The sequence below is a fragment of the Mizuhopecten yessoensis genome, unplaced genomic scaffold, assembly GCF_002113885.1.
Source record: "Mizuhopecten yessoensis strain PY_sf001 unplaced genomic scaffold, ASM211388v2 scaffold2623, whole genome shotgun sequence".
In the NCBI taxonomy this organism is placed as follows: domain Eukaryota; kingdom Metazoa; phylum Mollusca; class Bivalvia; order Pectinida; family Pectinidae; genus Mizuhopecten; species Mizuhopecten yessoensis.
The window spans coordinates 145,365-170,218 of NW_018404638.1; the positions used below are offsets into that span (position 1 = coordinate 145,365).

The window sequence follows — 24,854 nt, forward strand, 5'->3', positions numbered from 1 at the left end:
GATAATTCAGAATATTTTATTGTTCAAGCTGTACAAAGCCTATGAATGGCGTTCACACAATACGGGAGGTTATTTACGAACTGGAGAAGATGTGCTACATATTTGCGGTACACAGCAATGAAGAAAGCGTGTTCGCGCATTTCATGGTAAATACCACGATTTGTGGTAATACCGGTAGTGCCATGGCGATCGTACCTGAATGTCACATATTCATGTCAAAATTAACATTTAATGCAACTATTATTTATGAATATGAGGAAATAGAAATAAATGAATATAATATCATATTCATAATTCTGTTTTTTTTTAATTTTTGTTGTAGATATGGCGGAAAAAACAACAAGGGTGGACGACATCAGGACGCGGATATTGGCCGGGCGGAAACGCTCTCTGTCAAGCGGGGAAGGGAAAGGACATCGGGTTTCTATAGCAACTGGTGACACTTCCGGTTGTTTGTCATCATGTGACATTGACAATGTGATGTGGAAATTAATATGTTTTTGAGAATGCAATAAACATGATTTGTATAAAGCAATGGCTGACTAGTCTATTTAGGATGCAACTACCCAACATTACCACCGGTTAAGCAGAGAGCTAATTGTGTATTTTTTTAATGTTATTTTGTGCTATCCTGTTTCTTCACTAGAATTTTAGATAAAACACTATTTCAGTATCCTTGGTTGTTATTTGAGGATTTTCACACATCGATTGTACAAAGTACAGCCATATTCACATCTTGACCGTTACTTTAAAATACCCGTATGTTTCATGGACGATTTCAGAATCTCCTAAGTATTATGCGAATTTGCACTGCAATAGGAAACTTAATGGCCGCCAATATTCCTTTAGCATTCAAGCAATAACAAAATAACGTCATGCCATTTGTTGTATAAGCTTCACTATAGGGAGTTTTTGATGCACTGGTAGTTAGTAAGACAAAATTTTGACCTGAACCCGCATCAAACGCCACGATATAACATCACCATGGATTGGGATCAAGTATATTTAAGACACTTACGAAATCGTCCATTCAATATACACCTGAGTCTCTTAAGTCTGGCTTTCAACTGGCCTGGTAGTTCAAAACAACATACACACAATTTTAAATGAGTTAGCATTTCATGTGTTAGATTTACAAAACGGTCCAGAAGTTTTATTTTTCCCGATGCTCCGCTCCGTTCAAAAGTTATGTTCTGTACTCATCCCCTTTTCGAATACTTACGACAATGGAGTATGTTAAAATAGACAAATTGGAACAAATCTTATAAATTTCCTATCTGAATTGAAAACGAATTCAATATCAATAATTTATGAGGATACTTGCAAAATATACTGCTGTTTTTTTCTAACTAAGGAAAACTTTCACAACATCGTAATTTTTACCTCATGTATATTGTCTTCAATGTGACGTCATATCTGTTATCTTAAATCTGACGTCACCGTCACACAACCAAACATGTCATTGGTGTAACAGTAGTCATGTGATAAATAGTTATCTGGATGAAGTTTTTGGAATCGGTATTTCGTACTCTATTTAAAATTGTCCCAATAATCCAACAATTTCACAGTACGTTCAGCTGAAATAGCCGCCCTTAAATCCAACACTTACCTGTAAATATTTACCATCGTATTGCGATTCCACTATGTAACCTTACCGCATGTAGATGACATTCATATAGGCTATGAATGCCATGAGCCTATTGTTGACGTCATTCTTATAAAGACATAAATGTTACGTTGGATACCACTGTCCCTCCTAGACAGATAAGCTGTTCTATTCATTGAACAAATTAAACATATACGATTAATACCTTATTTGACTTTATGCTGAATAATATTAAATGTACTAGGAGTATCTATGATATCAACAGATTCCATAAACGGTAAATATAAGCAAAGCAGTTGGCATTCATACGAAATATGAGTGCCAACTGGACAAAAAACCCTCAAAGTTTTGATTTTGCCTTCGTCCAGTTGGCACTCATATTTCCTATGAATGCCAACTGAAAGCATTTAAATGTTAAAATATTTACAATATTATGGCGATGCCATGATAGATATTATATAACAATGCCAAATTCAGTCATCCGTAAGCTAGGTTACAACAGACCCTAACTGGCAAACACTATAACATATAGGTATACATTGTACGTGATATACACATCTATTTTGAATTACTTGGCGATGACTCCAATAAATCAGATATATTTTATGAGGTGAAAGTCTTTCCAAAATACGTATTGGACTTAAATTTGGTTTACTGCCTTGTAAGATTTTCTGACCACACTTGAGCGCTTCTTTTTGTTTTTTAGAGAGGCCATTATTGACATTTGATCAGAATAGATTCTCAAAATATTTGAAAATATAAACAAATCTTAAATTGTTTTGTACAAATGTGGTTTTAACAGTTTGTGTGATACTGTAAAAGAAGAAATTTTCTCGTAGGGAAATAATCGCACTTGACTCTTCAAATTGATCGCAGTTCGGAAATCCTATCGTTTGAAATGGATCTGAAATCCCTCTCTGTATATATTCAATAAAAGCTTTGCTGTTAAACGCGGGTTGTATTTTCGCGCTTATTTATTTAATCAGAGCGAAAAAAAACCCAACTCTTTAACACTGCAATTTGTTTCACATTAAGTGAACTCCTGGAATAAAGAGAAGGGTGATCATGTTGGTTTAGCTTCGAAGCGATGAAATAAAATTGGCATCGTGATACAATTTGTTGAAGATATAAAACACGTTTCACAAAGTCACTCTCTCCCAGCTGTATTGGTTGTAGATAAACTTCTAGGTAAGCACCAGACAACATCACCATAGTATTGACTTAACGGTAAATATACGCTTTAATACATATCCTGTGGTGATATTAAGCTGATCTTAATCAGAGTATCGCCATTTTATTTTATTAAAAAATAAAATCCAAAGGTGAGTGGCAAATGAAACGTCTATGGCTGATATTCGGGAACAAACACGTTTGTTTCAATTTTTATATTAATATGGCGGGCATGGACAAAACATAGACCGGTTTCCCTCTCTGTTAGTACCTCTGTGATACGTAATAACTCCAACAACCCAGGTGGATAATTAATTGTCTGGTGTTGATGTAGCGGTATCTATGTTGTAGCGTTCAAGTGAGGTGGCACTATAAATGATACCGTTAGAAGCACGGTGCCACTACAAACAGAACACATTATATCTCCAGCATACACAAACATAGGGAGATATTAGCCAGGTGGTAAAAGAACTAGTAGTTAGCCCCTGATCAGGCAGCTACTGCAAATTCCTCATTTTTTTTTATTGATTAAAGGATATACTAATTGTATTAATTGTATATCGTTGTACTGTAAAGAGCTTTAGAGTGGCTTATGTTAGCTAGATAGGGCGCTATATGATCAAATGTTGTATATTATTATTATTAATATAGAAACAAGTACCGCTTTGAACCGAATCATGATTATTAAAACATAACAGCGAACAGTTGTCATTAGGCCTAACCATCAGTGAAAGTTCTCAAAATTCGCCACTCAAATCAGCAAAATTACAGACAGAGCAAGTTCTACCCTCGGGTTTCTTCGCTGAAAACCAAAACACAGCCCAAAGTACCAAAATACGGCATGGGTTTGCTAGGTACCCTGGTAACAAGAAGGACAGACACCCTGGACTCAGTTCAACGACGTGTAGCGCGATTCATATATAAAGACTATGGACAGAAATCAAGTGTGACGAGGCTAATTTACATATTAGGGCAAAAGTTGCAAAAGGAAGATACAGAGAAAATTGGCTAATGTTGTCATACAAGATTTAGGATTGGTCGCAATCTCTCCGGACATTTTAATTTCTCCTGATTAACAAACGACAAACGAAAAGAATACAAACACTAACAATAGAACAGTATAACATCAAAATCGGAAATGTTTAAGAACACTTTTTTTATCCGCGGACAGTCAAGGATTGGGGAAGATTAGACCCAGATCTTGTATATTTGATTTGTGCAGGAGAACCGGCGCGTTTTGAGTGAAACGCAAATCCGTGGACAGTTAAGGTGTTGTAGAAGGCCACGTGCATATGTAGAAACCAACGTCACATGATTACATCAAAATGAGGTAACAGGAAATGGCGCCATCTTGTAAAGACATGTGAGCGTCTTTCGACATTGTTCATACTGAACGGACAACCAAGCGTGAAAACAGGTGTAATCGGTAGGTGTAAACGGCAGGTGTAGACGGCAGGTGTAAACGGCAGGTGTAAACGGTAGGTGTAAACGGTAGGTGTAGACGGCAGGTGTAAACGGCAGGTGTAAACGGTAGGTGTAGACGGTAGGTGTAAACGGTAGGTGTAAACGGCAGGTGTACCAGATATTTGTTTGTTTGGGGTTTAACATCCTCGCAACATCCTGGGTGATATAATGACGGGTTTCATGGTAAACACCGCCGAAAAACAAACAGTAGGTAGGTTAGAAAGGTAAAGATATACAATGCAGATAAAAACGGTTGCGATGGGGGCAGTACATAATTTCTGTTTCTTCAAAGTCCCATCAGCAGGAGAGAAAGAAGAAAACCCGAAGATTCTGCTGGGGGGGCAATGTGGGATAGAACCTGCATAAGAGCCGATGATCCGAACCAATTATATCTATATTTGTCATTTGTTTGTGAGATTAACGTCATCAATTTTTGAGAAAACGACGTTATTTTCTCACACAAACCAATGACGTAACAATCAATACCTGCTCACAAGAGAAGACAACTCCGCAATACGCAAAGACGGAATTTATTCTGAAGAGGCTCCTACATTAGTCGCCACGTACAAGCATGCAGTGGACTGTTTCTCTCTCTAAATAATGAAGTATGTCTTCAACATCAAAACGACCAACCCTTTAAAAAAGATACGATGTTGGTATACTTATATAATTTCTTAAAAACAAAGAAGTTGACAGCGCATTGACCAAAAGCCGAGTCAGTTGGTATATTACAAATAAAAGATAAACACATATATTTTTGTAAAAAAACGGTTTTATTACTTGGCCCTCTTGGACGGAACGGTATCACAAATGTTGTTACAAAATCTCCTTTCAAGATGCGAAGACAGACGAACTTAAATAATTAAAATATTCCTACATATTGCATAAGACACAAAGAAAATACATCAGACAGAGAGAGAAACAGAAAATTTACAAGTCTCAAATGCTGGCTCCCTCTGTTCATAAACAAATTAACACGTTGAAAAACACTCCAAGCTATTTAAACCAAACTTGTTTCAGACATTGTACAAGGAGCTGTGACAGTATAAAACTGTATCACACTTGTCACAATGTGCCTTCAAAATATCCTGAATATAAAAATGAAATTATGTAAATCACTTTATTTTCGCGAATACATGTACTTGTTTTCAAGACATGTCTGCAAACGATCTAAATGCGAAAATTTCATTTCAGAATAAATATATATTTTTTTTTTATTATTACTTGAAAAACAATTAAAGGTATAACATTTATTACTGAAAAAAATGATAAAAGCTATTATTTTATACCTATGAGAAATAAATAGATTTACGGTATTTTAATTCGCGACACCACACAAATTTACTAGAAGATTCACAGTAAGTTTACTTTCATCTCAGTATATTAAACTCATATTGTAAAACCTGAAAATTACCACCCACGTAAACAGATATACATATGCATAGGATAAAAATATTACAGAATAAATAAACTGATTATATATGCATGATGGTACGAGTCTCATCAGGGACCGGACACATGGTGATGTAACAGTAGTACTTGGTATATTCATGCATATAGATATATATTATACTGTACATTTAAAGTTATTTCGCGATGAGGACGTTTTCAATATTTTCGTTTATATGAAAACCCGAAAATATAAGCACGCAGCGACATAATAACACAGCACCAACTCGAAAATGCCTTTACCGCGAAAAAGCTTTAAAAAATACCCCTCAGAACCATAAAACTTTTTTTTAACACTTTTTTTTAGTATGATATTCCTTATACAGCTGGTTTACTACTGCTACCTATCATTATGTCTGGACCCTGCGATGGAAATATTTTATACATAAATATAATGAAAGTACGAAGTTTAATTGCAAAATGATGATGATAATATACAGCTCAATAATGTAAAAGTCAAAAGTCAAAATTCACTTTGTACAGCAAGGTGATTAGATACATTGTATATATAAAATACTACCTGTCGACGTAATGGCTGCCGAGCAAAAGGAATTCTCTTCTAAGAGGAAAACATTTAAATAAAAATTGGCAAGGTTAAGACTGAAAAAAATAAAAAAAATAAAATTTCACACAGAAATAATTTGTGTTTCCACACTAAGATATCTCGCCCACTCTACTCCATAAAAGTGTTTTATAACAAGCGTACCTACCAAACTTTGAGTTTGTTATTGCATAAACTAGTAGGAAACTACATATATGTACCTTCGAGACAACAGTTGGCCCCTAATTCATTGGACGGATTGACATGTTTTATTAAACTGTTTTTTGGGGGGTTAATTATGTTTTAAAAATTGTAAAATAATTGCAATAAATTGAAAAAAAACTGTTTGGGCGGACTAAGTACATGTATACAGGGATCACGATATCAAACGTATACTAACTTCCCATGCGTTACACTCTACTTCAGGAATTGGATCATTCATACTCTAACATCCCGGAAACTCGATAGTCCGAACCCTGAGTCCAGAAACTCAATAATCCGGAACTCTTGATCCCAGGACCTATAGATAATACGGACCCTGGATCTCGAATATTCTATAATTCGGACCCTAGATCTCGAATATCCTATATTCCGGACTATAGATTACCGGAAATTGACCTGCGAACTCTAAATTCAACATCTACTTCCAATTAATTTGATGAAAAGTTAACACAGAAAAATAAATCATGCTTGCAACATATTGAAAATGCCTTAAAATCATACGAATATGAATGTAAACTATTCATATGAAGACAAGAAGCAGAACATAATTTTAAACATTTTCACATATGCTGAAACTTTCGTTTTATCTCGAAAATTTGTACAAAATCAGTAATTAATTTAAACAGATTCTGACCAACCAGGGTCGATACTGATATTCATGAAGTACAAAAAACACCCGGATTTAATCACTCCTGATGTTTCCTTATATACATGACATTTAAAGCTGAATAATTGAATTTTCAACGTAAATAAGATAATAACGTACACACATAGGGATTTCATTTATCACAACAACCAGGGGCAAACCAGGCAAGACTATAACTTAATTTTGATATTGTGCTTTGAAAAAATGAATTAATGCATTCATTCTAAAGACTGGTCACCTTCACGTGGAACAGTAGTTTAACGATTACGATTACGATTCCTCATAATTTCAGTAATACACTATTTCACTACACTTTCGTAGTCGTTGGACGGAAACCAAATAGTTCTGCTGAAAATTCTCATGTAAAAGAAATCCTCTATGAAAATTAGAGTTTTGAGGACAACGTCGGCAATTACAGCGTACGAGGTCAATGACGTCAGCAATTACAGCGAGCATTGTATGAGGTTTATGACGCCAGTGATCAGTTTCAATCTTCCCTGTTTTGATTAAAGATAGGATATGTCTTGTAAAATTATGATGAATACCACAGTAATATATACACTTAAAAATATCGATAATTGTTTCATAATTTTTGTAAAAGAAATAAAGATTATATTTTTAACCGGAGAGGGGATATGAAACTTTCTTGAAATAAAAGATAAAAAATCTGACCATATAGTAAAACATGATTTATGATTTCTGGTGATCGCCTAGTAATCGTAAAAACTCTCTTCCACACACGATAAACGTAGAATACTCTACCATATTGATACATATTTATGTCATTATGGATATAAACAAGACGGATGACAGTTCACATAGATTTATCTACCTCGTCAGAAAAAAACCCATCTACAATCATTTCCCTTCTTAAAAGTTCCATGATAACGCTAACATCATTTGTCCTGTTCCTTCACAAAACTCCATGCTCTGAAAAAAACCACTCAAATAAAAGTCAAGATACCTTTCAAATTAAGAAGGTTTGCTTTCTAAAAATAGGACAAAAAACATCCATCGTTTGTATGAATACTGTCAAGGTATTTTTTTCAATATCATAGATCACTTTTAAAGAAGAAATAGTATTTATAAAACGATAAAAAAAATCGTCTGTCGAATGACCTGTATATATACCACAAACCGTACAGAGTATCATAATAATGATTAAAAACATAAATATGGCACAAAAAGAAAGTTGGATGAGAAATGTATGTACTATATATATATTAAATAGATAATAGTAATATCACATGTCATACAAACCAAACAATTTGAGGCAAGGATGAGTTTTTTCCCCTTAGAAAATGACGCCCATGCAAACTGGTTCACAGGCAAGGACGAGTTGCTTCCCCTTGTTCTATTACATTCAACCATTGCGTAGCGAAGAAATATCACGGTGTCAGACTTTTAGCTGATTAATTAGTTTTCAGCTAAGACTTCTCGACACAGATAAACTGTATCTTAATCACAGACAGCTTAATCGGTGGTCTCCATACCTACAGGAAGCAGTCATGTCCGTGGTCATCAATTATGATAGACCAGGATATGGTGTTGATGTTCTTTAGGTGGTGCTAATTATAAATGTTTAATATATCACCATATTTACGATGGTGTTGTTATGGATTCTTTTCAAATGACGTCATCGTTGCTGTTGTTATGATTTATTTGAACTCATGCACCGTGTCTCTGAAATAATTAGTGACAAGTCTGTTGCTATGGTGACCTATCATTATAAATTCAGCGTTGTCATAGATACAATTATGTTGCTAGGGGGCGATATTATCACAGTTACTGTAACATATGACGTCACTTTTGTGAATCTAGCGTCAACGTTGCTATATTACATAGTATTTTACTAGTGGGCTTGCCAATGCTTTCGCATTGCCAAACGTTTGTTCGTTATCTTTCGATATCACCGTTGTTTATTCTTCATATAATGACGTCACCTTTGCTGAAGTAAAGCGTCTTTGGTACCATGACTTAACAATATGACGTCACTGTTGTTCTATCGATAAATATTTTGTTCCGATGTCACCGTTGCTATGAAGACCAAGTTTGTTGATATATGACAATATCTCATTTTGTTATACTGACGAAACTGTTACTATGGTAACTCTACAATATGATGTCACCGTTGTTGTAGTGATGCTCAATGTACTGGAGAATGGCTTCATGGCAATACCGGAACTGCTCCTGTTGGAGAAAACAACAACAACATTATTACCGTATCTCCCTCATACATTTTGTTGACAAAAATTAATAACATTTTGGGAACAACTGATGAAGTCGATAAATCATGCCCAGACAAAACCTGGTTTACTGTTTCTTCATTTGTCACTTTGTACATGTTACCAAATTATACAAAATAACGCATGCGAAAAATCAACATATCGTTTAGGGATCGATATGTCACTGTAAGTAAAACACGAAGAATTCCATTTCAGTTTTTCATACATACAGTATTCGCCTCTAAATGTAAATGTCTTTTCTAAAACATGTTTTATTTGTCATTCCTCAAAAAGGACTAGGCACACGTTACCTCAACTTAGAAACGCCTTCTCCAATACATTTCATTATATATATTACATGACAACAACAACAAATACGTTTTTAAAAAACATACAAATATGACAAAGAGGACAGGAAGGGAAGGAAGAAAGAAAGAAAAACTTAAAATCCTAAGAAAGATGATAGACAAAATGTCTTCCTGGATATAACTGCAGTACACCGTAGTACTGATCCAGTAAATAACCGCTAGTCAGGAAGCCCGGATGTTCAGGGTCGGAACCATGCACTTTTACTCTCAAAACACCGTTCTTGTTGTTTCTTTTATAACATTTAAGATAAAAAAGGTCTGCCAAAATGAGTCATTAAAGCTATAGTCATCACAGAAAAACTCTATTCATATTTTCAGTTTGGCAGTGGTATGGAAACTTGAGTACGAATGTATTATGGAGCAATTTACTCACTACACTATAGACCAAGGTACTCACTACAAAGTTCAATATTCACTATAGACCAAGCTACTCACTATATATCCAGTGCTCCCTACAGACCCAGATACTCCTACAGACCCATGCACTCACTATAGACCCATATACTCCATACATGCCCATATACTCACTATAGCCCAAGATACTCCCTACATGCCCAGATACTCACTATAGCCCAATATACTCCCTACATGCCCAGATACTCACCATAGCCCAATATACTCCCTACATCCCCAGATACTCCCTACAGACCAAGATACTCAATATAGCCCCAAATACTCACTATAGCCCCATATACTCACTATAGCCCCATATACTAACTACATCCCTAGATACTCCCTACAGACCCAGACACTCACTACAGACCCAGATACTCACTATTGACCAATATACTCACTACAGACCCAGATACGCACTATATATCCAGATACTCACTATAGACCCAGATACTCCATACATGCCCAGATACTCACTATAGCCCAAGATACTCCCTACATCCCAAGATACTCCCTACAGACCAAGATACTCACTATATATCCAGATACTCACTATAGCCCAAGATACTCCCTACATGCCCAGATACTCACCATAGCCCAATATACTCCCTACATGCCCAGATACTCACCATAGCCCAATATACTCCCTACATCCCCAGATACTCCCTACAGACCAAGGTACTCACTACAAAGTTCAATATTCACTATAGACCAAGCTACTCACTATATATCCAGTGCTCCCTACAGACCCAGATACTCCTACAGACCCATGCACTCACTATAGACCCATATACTCCATACATGCCCATATACTCACTATAGCCCAAGATACTCCCTACATCCCAAGATACTCCCTACAGACCAAGATTCTCAATATAGCCCCAAATACTCACTATAGCCCCATATACTCACGACATCCCTAGATACTCCCTACAGCCCCAGACACTCACTACAGACCCAGATACTCACTACAGACCAAGCTACTCACTAGAGACCCAGCTACTCACTACAGACCCAGATACTCATTATAAACCCAGATACGCACTATATATCCAGATACTCACTATAGACCCAGATACTCACTACAGACCCAGCTACTCACTACAGACCCAGATACGCACTATATATCAAGATACTCACTATAGATCAAGATACTCACTATATATCCAGATACTCTCTATAGACCCAGATACTCCATACATGCCCAGATACTCACTATAGCCCAAGATACTCACTATAGACCAAGCTACTCACTATATACCGAGATATGCCCTACAGACCAAGATACTCACTATAGACCAAGCTACTCACTAGAGGCCCTGCTACTCACTACAGACCCGGATACGCACTATATATCAAGATACTCACTATATACCGAAATACTCCCTACAGACCAAGATACTCACTATATATCCAGATACTCACTTTAGACCCAGATACTCACTACGGACCCAGATACCCACTACTGACCCAGATACTCCTAAAAACCCATTTACTCACTATATACCCAGATACTCACAACAGAGTTCGATACTCACTACAAACTCAGACACGCACTATATACCCAGACACTCACTATATACCCAGATACTCACAACATAGTTCGATACTCACTATAGACCCAAATACTCACAACATAGTTCGATACTCACTATATTCGGTATAACCTGAGGACGTCGGACCCTCATTTGGTTGATGGTGTGAACCATACTGACGTTTTCCTCGGCCCTCAGTCGCTCTACCGCGGCCGCCATCACACAGAAAAGACCGCTCCTCTCCGCCCCGTCCCTAAACAGATACACCAATATGCCGACTTATATTGTAAAAGTTAAATGAATTATATCGAAATAAAAACACAAACAAGATACATCTATGGTTAAGTCGAATACACAGGTCATGTCGAATACGGAAAATATGTCGAACAAATCTCGAATACACGATTTCTATTGAAGACTTATAAATAGGCCTTGACGCAAAAAGTTCCCATACAGGAATCATGTGTCGAATAAACCGTTTATATATGGAAGCTTGGTTTATGTCAAATACATATGTCATCGTTAAATTAGTGTATATGTGTTACGTTGAATAAATCTCAAATACATAGTTTTTACTGAATACACGGATTGACTCGAATAAACTGATAATGTCGCGATCGTATACATCAGTTAAGTCGAATACATCGATGATGTCGAAAACTCTGGATATATCGATATCGAATATAATATACAAGAGTTTTTGGCGAATACATTGGTTCCTTGATAGACCCAGGCTATGTCGAATACATCCAGAGTATATATTGTTTATTTCGAAACAGCTTGTTAATACGAATACACTTGTATCTGGAAATTAATTTTGACTTATAACTTACTCTATTTGAACCATGGATACAACGAATATCCTTTTATTTATGTCAAAGTTTTGTTAGCCTTTGTCATAACGAGATTTGACAGAATATGAAAGGAGAAGCTTACAGATATCAGGTCTAGTTGACTTACATGCAGTGAACGATGAGTGGCTTCCCCTTGGCGCTCGAGCTGGCGTTCCAATCTCTGATGTCATCAATCATGTTAAGGAGGGCGTCGAGATTCGAAGGAAGAAGTCGGCCTTCCTCCCAGCCACTGTATTGGTACTGTCGTAACTGTACACTGCCCTTATCCTCCTGTAACACAGGGACCGGGTACAGTCTAATATCAATACAAAGGGACCGGAGTATAGTCTAATATCAATACACAGGGACCGGGGTATAGTCTAATATCAATACACAGGGACCGGGGTATAATCTTATATCAATACACAGGGACCGGGGTATAGTGTTATATTACTATTGTAACAGGGGGGAAATGTTTCGTGGTTTGAAATATTATGTTTTAAAATTATGCTTTATAAAACACTGAAAGCACCGGTCCTCTCTAGATATGCCAAGTATCTGGTTTCCCTAGACCAGCTTTATTCGCCTCGGGATATATACCCGGTCATGGGGAGCTAGAAATTTGCTTTATCCCTCCAGCCCATACATAATATATAACTAAACACTTATTGATGTTACTGGCAGTATAAGAAGCATGTGCAGTAACCACACACTTATCCCAGATATCTGTATCGATAACGTAGTATAAGTGCATGCTCATAAAACCGTAAAAACAATAATTAATTTGTTAAGTGGTTTGGTTTAAATTAAAAAGCTTGTGGTGTGAAAAAGAATGGAAGCGTTTGAAAAGCAAATATAACGTTGAGATAACATAAAATACTTCGGTCCTTATTCCCATCGTTCCACGGCAAAATGTGGCAAATTATCCTTAGACATTACTAAGAGATGGAGATTTCCGTCTACATCATCTTTCTCCAGCCATCGGGCTTGTTAGTGTATCATCGACATTTCTTTAATTAGGTCTTGTCCTTTCTGCCGCAACTATTCTTTTTTTATATTGGGGCGCTTCTTCATTTTTCCTGTCTTCTTCTCGGCGGATTATCTTGAACCTTCTCTCTCTATCCACGACACCTTTTTAGACTTGTTGTTAGATCTTTTTTCGTTCGAACCATACATGTTCTTCTGGTTTGACAAGTGCTTTCTTGTATGTATCGTGTCGCTTCCTTTCATAGTAAATTCGTAGGTACAATGTTGTAGTATGTAGTGTAGAAAAGGACAAGATAAAATACCCGAATATAGCAGTAAGTTGTTAACTTTCTTCAGTGTTTACTAAGCTGACGACACAGTAAACAACATGAATTACGTTGACGAGCACACATTAGTCGCCTCATACGATCATGAAGTGGTAGTCAATTCAATATTAAGAATGGAAGTCCGGCCACAATGCAGCATAATTCAATAGAAAGCAGAAAACGATGATAGCGATCGATCATCATCATATCTCTTCCTTTTCGCAATTGGCAGCTGAGATTAATTATAAAGAGTTCAAGCCAGTTATATCTCAAAAAATAAGAAGTTTTCTTCACATCGACTTAATGGTAAACAATATTCAAATGCAAAAAAGAAGTCAATTCTTTTTAAAGTGAATGAAGTAAATCTAAAAATAGTGCACTCAAAAAAGTGTACTTTTATTATGTGTTAAGTGCGCTATAAAACATGAACGAAAAAAACGTGCGTGCTAGTGTGCTATAAAAAGGTCTATTCACTATCTGAACGCTATCGTGAGAATCCAGGACGCTGTTCATTGGCATAACCTTAGGGCACCCACACAGGTTAGTATGTAAGTATGATTTCGTTTTTGATGATTTCCACCCAAAAGGTCTCATAATGATGCATGTACATAGTATACAACTTGAATGTTAAAGTGAGTAATACACCAACACAGACATGCGCAGCGGGATGCCTGGCTCCATATTCATGAAACCGTTCTCATGCTCAACTCAGAATCTGTGCTCAAGCCTTATTTCTTGTTCCAGTAATACATAACTTCATATATATATACACATTTTGTCGGGAATTTGGAAGAACTTTGGAGAGCCTTCATGTCAAATATCGTTTTAAGTGTTTATAAATAAAGTTACAAAAAGATGGTTTGAGCACAAAATCCCCGCTTGAGCATGAGAGCGGTTTCGACCCATTTTTTCCTTTTTTTTTCAATCCCCGCCGTGTCTTCTACTGTATTACACTATCTCCTTGTCGTTCTGGATTTGCTCTGCATCGTATCGCTTTGCCCCCGTTTTAAATATAACAAAATAAACTTGTACAGGTGTAAAGAATTGTGTGTACAATCAATATACCATCACCACGACAACCAACTCACACCAGGTGGCGTACTTACCGCTCCCAGGTCCCCAGCCAGTGCCTGTAGATACCATAACTAGAGTTATCTCCCCAAACAACACACACTAATTACCACATTGTTTTTAGCTTGTTGTCAAATAGGGATAACGTAGGCCTATATATATTTTTTTCGAGATTTATCAACCTCATGAAAACGTTGATTTCTGTAAGTTGTATTAAACGAAGGATACGTGTTTGTTTCATTCACTCAAATCTTACGTACATGTATATTCAATCGATACATAGATAGCTCTTTTTAAAGTAATGTATTTATGTTTTTATCAACATGATGTAAATTGTGATTTACATGTCTCTTTTACAGAGATGATAGTTTTCGATTGAGAACGGATACAGATCTTCATTCGTGTAAACCCCCGACCCATAGTTGGGGTAGGTATTTGAATATTGTATGTGATAATGTAAGCAAGCGATTATTGATAAGGATAATTGTATTCAATATAATTATGTATAAGTAATTTGTGTAAGTAATTTCAACTATTGATTATGATGAAGTCAGTCACTGTAAAGTTATTCCCATTTTTGAATAACCTATTGTGTGTGAACGGATCAAATATGTATGCACCGAATGTACATGTTAGGAATTATATATGGGAGGGGGGTGTTTCATTATGTAATCAATTGAATTGTGTCTTTGTAGGTTTTTTTTTATTATGTTCCACATATTGTGAGAATAAACCGGTAAACAAGAAATCTGCGTCGACCTTGACTTTTCATTCAACTTTACAGTATATATATTGCTGAACCCAATTAGCCCAACATACAGGCTTTTGGAGATGTAAATGTTATGCGCGATATTCTACAGAACAAATGCAGAAGAAGAGTATTATTTTAGATTAATCTCGCAGTAAGATTTTATGAAGTCAGCCTGTCTGCATCCTGTATTTGGTTGAGGAGAAATTAAAACCATTCTGATTTGTAAATAACTACCATGCGCGTTAGTAGCTGCCGGAAGTGACGTATGTAGATTCCTATAACTTACCTCAACGTCAAACCTAAATTCCATGGTGAGAACTTTGTATCCGTCCTTGACCTCCTCGCGTGTGACCTTTATCTGGAACGGGCCACATCCCATCTGTTGATTCAAACCGCCCCAATAGTTTTCATGTTTCTGAAACAGCAAGCATTTATAGATATTACAGCATAATTTGGCAAGTCATAAATAAAATAGTTCAAAATTCTGGCTGTACTTTGGGAGGTTGATCGCTGGTGACTAGGTCGAGCAGTTAGTGCGAGCGCAAGTCTAGAGTTCAGTCTTGTGTTCGAAACTCGATCGGGTCGCTGGATATCTAAACATACGCGAGAAAGGTGAAATATGGTGTCTTCGGGATCAATTAGACTGGACGTCAATACGGGAGTGAAGAGTATGGCGGGTCGATAGCCACTGACTTAATTGGTAGATGCATCTTAGCTGGTTCTAACTCGGAGGTCCAAGGTTCGAACCCAATTTTCTCTTTTATTCATTAAGAGTTTCGAACCTGTGACCTCCGAACTCTAGAAGGTTAGAGCAACCAGCAAGGCTACCTGGTAAGCAGTGTCAGACCCAGTTCTGTTCCGCTAAGGACTGCTGAGGAAGAAATGGAAGCTTTAAAATGTTCCGTTTCGACTTGCATCAATTGCATACATAAAGTTGATATACCTAATAAACTTTCTAAAACGGGGGAAAACATATTTTTAAAGACAGAATGGCGAAAATATCAAAGATAACAGTTAAAACATATCATTACTCACTCGCCACGAACGAGAGTTGTCTGTCCTTACCTTGTCTCCGCTGAAGGTGTTGTTCATCATGACTATAGTGCGACACTCCTCCTGGTATACTAGGCGACAGAAGTCAACCACGGTCCGGTTCTGGGGAAACTCTGTCGCTATGAATGCGTATTTCTCTTTGAATGTCTGGGGGAAAAAAACATCGTCTCACATTTTCTGAACTTATATTTTTATGTTCCCGGCAAAACCCCGAAACGCATTTTTCAATATTAACATTTCTTTTTGACAGTCTTAAGACAACCCAACAGAGATGGTATTTGGTCATTGCACTGCTTTCAGTTTGCATCATAGGCAATATGAATTCCAAAAAAAGTAAAATTCAATGAAATGCGCTAGTACATGTAATGTTTAATAATCGGAAATTGTTCGGGTCTTTCCGTCAAATGATCAAATTAATTGGGGACTAATGATAGCTTCCGATTACCGTTTGTCGTCTAACGGAAACGCTAACTATCGGAAAAACGACATGCATTGTTTCCGCCAATATGGCTCTTCCACCATTTGGTAAAACTGTTTGTATAAAATTAATCATGAACAAATTAAACCAAACAGAATGACGAACTGAAATCGCCCGACGTTTTAAACGTTAACAGATGGGTTGAATTGCATCTTCTTAACATTTATGATGGTAAGCAACACAGTTCCGTTCAAAGATGTTCTCCAAGATGCGCAACCGCATAAATGTGAAAAAGATACCTTCAGTACTTAAACGACTGAGTATTGAACAGTTTCAAAAGCAGTTCGTCTCGATTTCCTCGTTTTATTCAAATGCACGTTAACAAAAGACGCCGTAGTTTCGTTCAACCAGACGTTTGATCACATGTAGCTTGCGCAGACAACAAGAGTTTTGTTGAACGAGACTAAAGACTTCGATGTACAAATGTACCTGACGGACGCCAAAAGAGTATCTGTATAGCATGACCGGTGTGACGTCACTGTGTCTAATTTGATTTTACATTGGACACTGGCTGCGTTGAACAGATCCGTAGAGTCTTTGTATAATTATATCTACGTATTTTTTGCACATTAACGATAATCTACATTGAACGTCTCCTTCGATATTTGAAATGTAGGGGTTAGGCCTAACCCTAACCCTTACATTTAAGCCTAGCTTATCAATCCAAGAAGGCGGCACTTAGCTCAAATTTAGAAATTTCAACACTAATTTCAGGACTTTCAAAACTTAAATACATATGGGAAAATAATTGTTCGCACAGACTTACAATAACACACGAAAAGACATTGAACTTTTAACGAGTCACTATCCAATTTGTTAAGAATACACAATAGACTCGCATAGATCAGCATCACGAGCAACCCTCTTAGGCATTACTTTAACTGTTATGACGTCACTTTGTCCTGTATGACGTCATGAACTATTACGTAATCGTACTAACCGGTAGGTAGACAGCGTTGATGTAATCGTTACAGCCTTTCATCCTGGACCACAGATAAACCCGACAGTCATCAGCTGAGGAAACAAAACACACCTTCGATATCATAACGTAACTGCGATCGCGTGACTCATAACGTCACACAATGTTACATTGTTATTTTTCTCGTCATGTATAACATGATACAATTGTTGACTTTTGTCGTAGTGAATATGTGGTTACATTAACCTAGGAAAGCGATATTAACCGAGAAAAAGGCGAGGTCAGTATATCTTTTAATGTCAATAAAACCACATATTCACATAAATAAACTTGATAAATTGATATACTTTGATATTGCAAGAACAGTTACGATGACTTCACAAGTTGATATTAATTGCAAAACTGACAGCTTTCTTTTTCGTTTTTTTTGTCGGTCGGCTTATCATGAAAAGAATCTCAAACTCGTTGAAGCTCGTATGATAGAAATCATACGTACAATGTTAATAAAACCTGTTTGATAGCATGAAGTGATTTTATAAAGAACTGTTCATGTTTATAAGCCAACCACAAGACCAAGACTTGCCTGGACATGGATATAGGACATGCTTATAAGAAAAGTGTTTATAATTCTGAGAAAAAACATCGTTTTCTTATCGAAATTTGTTTTCAAATAATGACGTTACGCTTTTGTTTTTGCACTGACGTCATAACAAACTCTTTAACAGTTTGACCAATCAGAACATCTAGTTCAAATAAACGTTAATACCATAGTTATAAGCTCTTAAAATAGACATATACTGAGTTTTACATTGTATATAGAATGTATAACTCCCTGGAAGGGGATATTTACAGTATTTACCATAATGACGTAACCGGTGACGTTAAGTAACAGTTTGTTAGTAATACATTCACTTTAATACATACGTGGCAAAATGTTTGCGTTCCTATTTTTAGGTAGATTTTCTGGCATATGTGCGGCTTCATACTCCATTTCTGTGGGACAGGTCAGATTCTGAAATTGTGAAAATATAACTTATATAAACAAATGTTTGTCTTACACGAGCTCGGCACTGATGCAGAGTAGAACTGGAGTGTTGTGTATTATAGTCTTACAACCGAAACTGTCATGGCGTCAACAAGTAGAGTTAAAACAACTGTTTATCAACTTAATGAGGAAAAACAGACCCCGAGATCATGAAATGATCTGAATTCTAAAATTGTGTTAAGTTTTGACTTTTCCAATCACAGATAAAGTCATGAAAATCGACGTCATACGTGATTGGTTAAGCAGAAACTTAAGTCTTAGACTTGGCCCGGATTAAACCGTAGAACACCGGAAAATGGCAAGCATAAAGGGAGCCAACCGAGATTTCATAAATAGCTTCTGAAGAGATGTCTAATGGAGCTGTTATGAAGAATTTACAATAAAATGAAAAATAAATAGATAAATAAATAAACAGATGAGTAATTAAAAAGATAAATGAGTAAATCATCAATTTATCAACAACAGTGTTCTGAGAGTAAAAATGAAACAATGCCACCTCTGATCACAATAAGGTACTTTAAGAAAACGAGCTAAAATGTACATTGTACTTAAATAGAACCAAAACGAAAATTAAAGGGGTCGTTAATGTGTGTGACATACTACAATGAACGTATCTAGTGTTTTACCCTAGCAGTGGGACAAGGGTCCTTAACCATTGTTGAAGATGTAACAGACAAATTATGATCTCTCCAATGTCCGAGCATGCGCAGAGGACAGAAACAAAGAAATAACTATTACAACTAATGTACGATGTAAGTGTCTCAACACTAGTCGCTACAATGTTATTATACTATTGTGCAGTGAAACACACCTGGCAACACCTTTGCCACTGAAATGCCCTTGGGTAATCTACATTATTAACTGACGTTTCTCTTACGAAATCTACATCATTCGGATATACATTTCATGAAATGGACATTTACGTTGCTGGGTGTGTGTATTACCTCGAACTGGCGGTGAAGATGAGAGTGCGAGTCGCTGTCCCGTCTGAGGACGTTATAGTACTGTGAGAACTCCTCCACCGACACCGTCGTATCTCTGTTTTTTAGCGCCGCCTCCAACACCACGTGGAGGAACTGGTACTGGCCCTGTAACGGGGAACAGAATATATGTACTTACACTGAAATGTTACCCTAGTAAAATACTAACTGTTCCTACCGATTCAGCTAGGGAGAATTCTTCTGTAGAGCGTGAGACTAGTAAACCAGAGGTACCGGGTTCGACTCCTGGCGGAGGCATTGACAAAATAATGACCTCTGTTACATTGGTTTCCACGTAAGGACCCGGGTAATATTGACAAATATGTTCTGCGATACTTTCACAAGAATCACAATAACCCCTGAGAAATTGGGACGAGTTCTTTCCTGAACGGGGAGTATGACACACCGATAAAATACAAGCTGTTTCATACCGACCCGGCTAGAGGGAATTTCTCTTAAGCTTATTCGGTAGAGCGTAAGACTAGTAATCAAGAGGTACCAGCTTCGGTTCCTAGCGGGGGCTCTGTTACAGAAATATTTCCGTACCAAAATTTTCCAGAACAAAATGTACTGTGCTCCACCGGTATAATTACCTGTATGCTCATATTGACATATAATACATATATTGGCCTTGTTGTAGGGAAACACGATTCTTTATTTCCCCGAAGTTAAGCATGTTTTAGAAATAGAAGCCTAAGTAAAATATGATTTATTGAGGGAAACAAACCATCGTGTTGCCTCCCACAAAGACGATAATCTTTTATTTTATTGATTTATTTTCAGTTCAGATGACAAGGTTGACACAACGTTTTCGTAATCTGCGTCAGTCACTTGAAACTCAGGTGTGGTGACTGGTTTATTTTTAGGTTTGAATAAGGGAAATTTGTCCATGGAATATTTTGAGACCCCTTCATTTAAGATTCATAAAGGAATGCTTTTGAACGGTTATGGAACTGTATCCAGGTATCTTTTAATTGTTTTTTGGACAAACCTGAATCCTGATTACAGAGCGTGCACTATATCGTTAAAAGTGCGATGAATCAGTTTGCGTACGGTTAACTGACCACTGGTCAGTACTAGATATTTGTTTGGACCTACCGCAGTCTGTATCATGTTGACCCGACTGTCCCTCATCTTGGCCACACACTCGTGGACGTTCACGGATCCCTGGGTGTCCGCCTGCTCCAGTAAGTAATCCATGGCGATGTACGTCCCGGAACGGCCAACACCGGCACTGGAAAGTACATCAGGAAAACGCCGTGTGTTTTTATTTAAATGTTAACATGTTAATTGTATGTAGCAAATACTACTAAAGTTTCTGATGATTGATTTCTTTTTTCAAATCAGATTTCATGGAAACAGTCCTAGATTATCTAAATTAACAAGGCTCTGTCGAGATAAAAACAAATCTCAGGATGAGTTTAAACAAAAATTCAAATGAAATAAGAATTAATTCAGTCTCATCAAAATGTTATTTGGTGGCAATATAACGAGGGTCATTATAGCGGGTTGTCGGTTATTATATAGAAATATTGATATTTTTCTGTATGTTTAATGTTGTTATTGACAAATTTACTACTAAGGAATTCTATTCGTCATATTTACCACCGCATGTCACTACCAATATATAACACTACCAAATACAGATTGCATTATCTCTGTCCTAAAATCACTTTCGATCCCTTCTCTACATACGAACAATTTGATTGTGAAGCGAACGTTAAACCAACCAAACAAACAAACAAACAACTTGATTTGTATCCATGAAGCAATTCATGAACGTTGTCCGGTTCCAGCTTGCATTCTTATTAACTATAAATGACAACTGAAAGCAGTTCAATGTATACATATTCAGTTTTTGTGTGAAATAAACTGGAAGTCTTAGAAACAATCTATTCCGGACTTTCCTGGTCCAAACATTCAGAGAACGGATTAACAGAAGCTACAAAATAACATCCGGTGACGTCACAGTTTACTTACCTACAGTGGACCACGCAGGGTGTATCACTAGACTTGACTTTATCGTGGAACTCTACAAGGGGCGTGACGTATTTGGGAACTTCTTTGTCTGGCCAGGACAGGAACTGGGCGTGTCTCAGCGTCTTCATCTCACCATTCTAGAAACATAAAGACTTATAGAAGTACCTTTTCTGGATACCAGTAAAATTATTGAAAAATATTCGTTTTCAGCCGTCATATTTCAATTCCATGTCCTCTGGAATCGAAATTCAATGAATATCATTATTTCTACTTTATAAAATATGACTATATATTTTTTTTCGTCCTGACGTCGCTGTTAAGGGAGATAAAATCCTCTTGTTCTCAATCAGCCGTGTGTTAGTTCGGAAACTATCCCACGTCCCCTGCTGCAGACAAGACATTCTCCGGGAGTGCAGACTAACTCCCTCGGTAATTTCTATAACTTTCCCTCGGACATGACCTAGCCAATCAGGTGAACGGTGGATTAAGGATTATTACCCAAACAGGTGTTGTAAATCTTGAGACAGAAATGCAGACTATATTGAAAGAGTATATTTAAACATTGCTCTCGGTAGGTTCTTGAAAAATGCAATTGTAATTTTCTTATGTCGATAAAACAAAGCAGGTAAAGTAAGGGATTTCGGGATATAGCAAGTTTCTCATTACCCTTTGCCAAGTCTACTGGTCTCGGGGATCCAGAAAGTTGCTATATCCCTTAAAGCCATTCTTAAACTTATAATACCATTTGTTATAACACTACAAATGTGTCCAGGAGTCATAAACCAGATGTATCATAACAGTGAGATTTACAGAAAAGCAGTGACGATAACATTTTCTGTAATATCAGGATACACTACAAGCCCAGCATTCCCTAACATATACGACAAAGTTCCTTACCGTAACTAATCATCATAGTCTCAGGTAATTAGACCAGTCGGTCCTGAAACGTCGCGACACGTTTAATACGTGCATTGTTTGTGTATAAAGTAAAACTTTGATATTACATATTTCCCCCAAACTGATGAATCTTAGTAAAGATAAAATGTATATCGAAGATAGCGGAATCTATAACAAATGTCATATTCACAGGAATACATTAAGCTCGGTATTGACTAATCGCCAATTATGCGCTCTATTTCTTCATTTCTGCGAAAGCAGTTTGAAGCGACTCTATTGATACTTTTCATAGTTTCTTATTTCCTCATAAGGAAATAAATAGAAGCAAAATATCGACCAATTCACGAATAAGCCTATTTTGTATCCACTTTGAGGCAGTATCTCTAAGATCGAACCATAAATTTGCTCTAAATATTAAAGGAAAATGCTTATTTCGGTTTCTTCGAATTCCAAATAATGAAAAAACGTGATCAACGCTATTTAAACACGAAATAATGCTCCAATAATGCGTCGTTTCCTTGTCGTAACTCATCATTTAGTCTCAGTTCATTAAATATTGACTTTTAACAGCTTCACTTACCGAGCTGACATTAAGATTGGATATCCGGAAGTCAGTATAACGCTCGACGTCATCACAAGCTATGGTGAATTCACCGTACACAACCTCCTCCCCTTCTTCCGGCCAATACTGCATACATTTGGTAACCTGGAAACATAAACAAAGAAAAGGTCACCGAACTGGTAACTCAGAACCAGTTACCAAGCAACACGTACAGACTTTGTAACCTAGAAACGGAAAGCAATGACATAGTAACCAAGTAACGTTCTGTTCCTTGGCTACAAAAAGTGAACACAAATATGATAACATGGAAACACCTTATGTCACTATTGGAAAGCTCGACCGCCTAAATAAGTAATCGTGACAACCAAATATGTCCCTCCCTCCACCAAGTTGGTGACCATGACAGCGGTACATATCCCTCCCTCTACCAAAACGGTAACCATGACAACGGTACATATCCCTCCCTATACCAAAACGGTAACCATGACAACGGTACCTACCCCTCCCTCCACCAAGTTGGTGACCATGATGATTGTCTGACAGTTTAGTTGCCAGATCATTCTCCAAAAGTCGTTCACCATGTTTTCAGTGGGGCCTGAAATTATGAAAATAAAACCAATTTAAGTTCCTGTGTCAACGACTGCAGCTACTTTGTGAGATCTACACTGTTTGTTCATTTTACTGTAAAAGTAGTTTGAAAGCCGACGGAAAAACGAAGCAGAACGAAAAATAACGAAAGTATTGTTTTCTTTCCTCTTACTGTAAAAGTTCTATTTGTCGTGATGTTCCAATTTCACTACAATAATTTCGTGGTTGATGCATTTCCGCAGAAATAGATCGAATGAAAATATTTTCAATTTCATAATATAGATAAAGGATATAGCTTATTACTACAGTGGTATGTTGAAGACAAACAATTATTTTTCTATTTTAAGATCTCGAGCGCTCGAAATTTCAGTTTGTCTCATTACAGTACATGTATGTAAATGTTCCCTTTTAGGCCATCCATTTTCATCGCGAGAACTTATCTTTATCTTTAAGAAAAGATTACCTAAAATAAGAACGTGTCCTTAATAAACTACCGTATAGTACAGATATATAATCGTAAAAGGTATTGCTCCGTGAAATATCAGACCGACAAAAGTCATAACTTCATAGTAATATATTACCTTGGCACGCTATGTAAGCTTTGGGTGATTGGTACCCCTGGAACAGAAAGTCGATAAAAATAAATCAGAAAAAATCGAGATATCGAAACCAAACATCACAAGCCAACAGGTATAAAACTTCATAGGCTGAACAAAATATAACACGGATAATTGACGTTTGAAAGTTTAATTATTCTGGTTGCGGTTTGACTAACAACATGATAAT

The 24,854-nt window shown here is 36.8% G+C and overlaps 2 protein-coding genes across 6 annotated transcripts in view; one reads left to right on the forward strand and one right to left on the reverse strand.

Moving 5' to 3' along the window:
- The window catches only part of LOC110446186, a 57,474-nt gene extending 56,819 nt beyond the window's left edge, over window positions 1–655 (forward strand). Inside the window, exon 4 of the mRNA XM_021491207.1 lies at window positions 323–655. Within this exon, the coding sequence (XP_021346882.1) occupies window positions 323–440 (118 nt within the window). The 3' untranslated portion in view covers window positions 441–655. The remainder of the gene's footprint in view (window positions 1–322) is intronic.
- A 4,344-nt stretch (window positions 656–4,999) lies between these two features.
- The window catches only part of LOC110446189 (multiple epidermal growth factor-like domains protein 6), a 62,970-nt gene continuing 43,115 nt past the window's right edge, over window positions 5,000–24,854 (reverse strand). For 4 of the 5 annotated variants that reach the window (XM_021491213.1, XM_021491212.1, XM_021491210.1 and 1 more), the window contains exons 9-22: window positions 24,650–24,686; window positions 23,981–24,075; window positions 23,499–23,624; window positions 22,022–22,158; window positions 21,140–21,275; window positions 20,006–20,149; window positions 18,941–19,028; window positions 18,038–18,111; window positions 16,632–16,766; window positions 15,853–15,981; window positions 14,851–14,874; window positions 12,580–12,743; window positions 11,737–11,872; window positions 5,000–9,288 (exon numbers count right to left, since the gene is read on the reverse strand). In XM_021491213.1, coding sequence (XP_021346888.1) covers window positions 9,211–9,288; window positions 11,737–11,872; window positions 12,580–12,743; window positions 14,851–14,874; window positions 15,853–15,981; window positions 16,632–16,766; window positions 18,038–18,111; window positions 18,941–19,028; window positions 20,006–20,149; window positions 21,140–21,275; window positions 22,022–22,158; window positions 23,499–23,624; window positions 23,981–24,075; window positions 24,650–24,686 — 1,503 coding nt within the window. In that variant the 3' untranslated portion in view covers window positions 5,000–9,210. The remainder of the gene's footprint in view (window positions 9,289–11,736; window positions 11,873–12,579; window positions 12,744–14,850; window positions 14,875–15,852; window positions 15,982–16,631; window positions 16,767–18,037; window positions 18,112–18,940; window positions 19,029–20,005; window positions 20,150–21,139; window positions 21,276–22,021; window positions 22,159–23,498; window positions 23,625–23,980; window positions 24,076–24,649; window positions 24,687–24,854) is intronic. The other variant, XM_021491211.1, reaches the window with a different exon arrangement.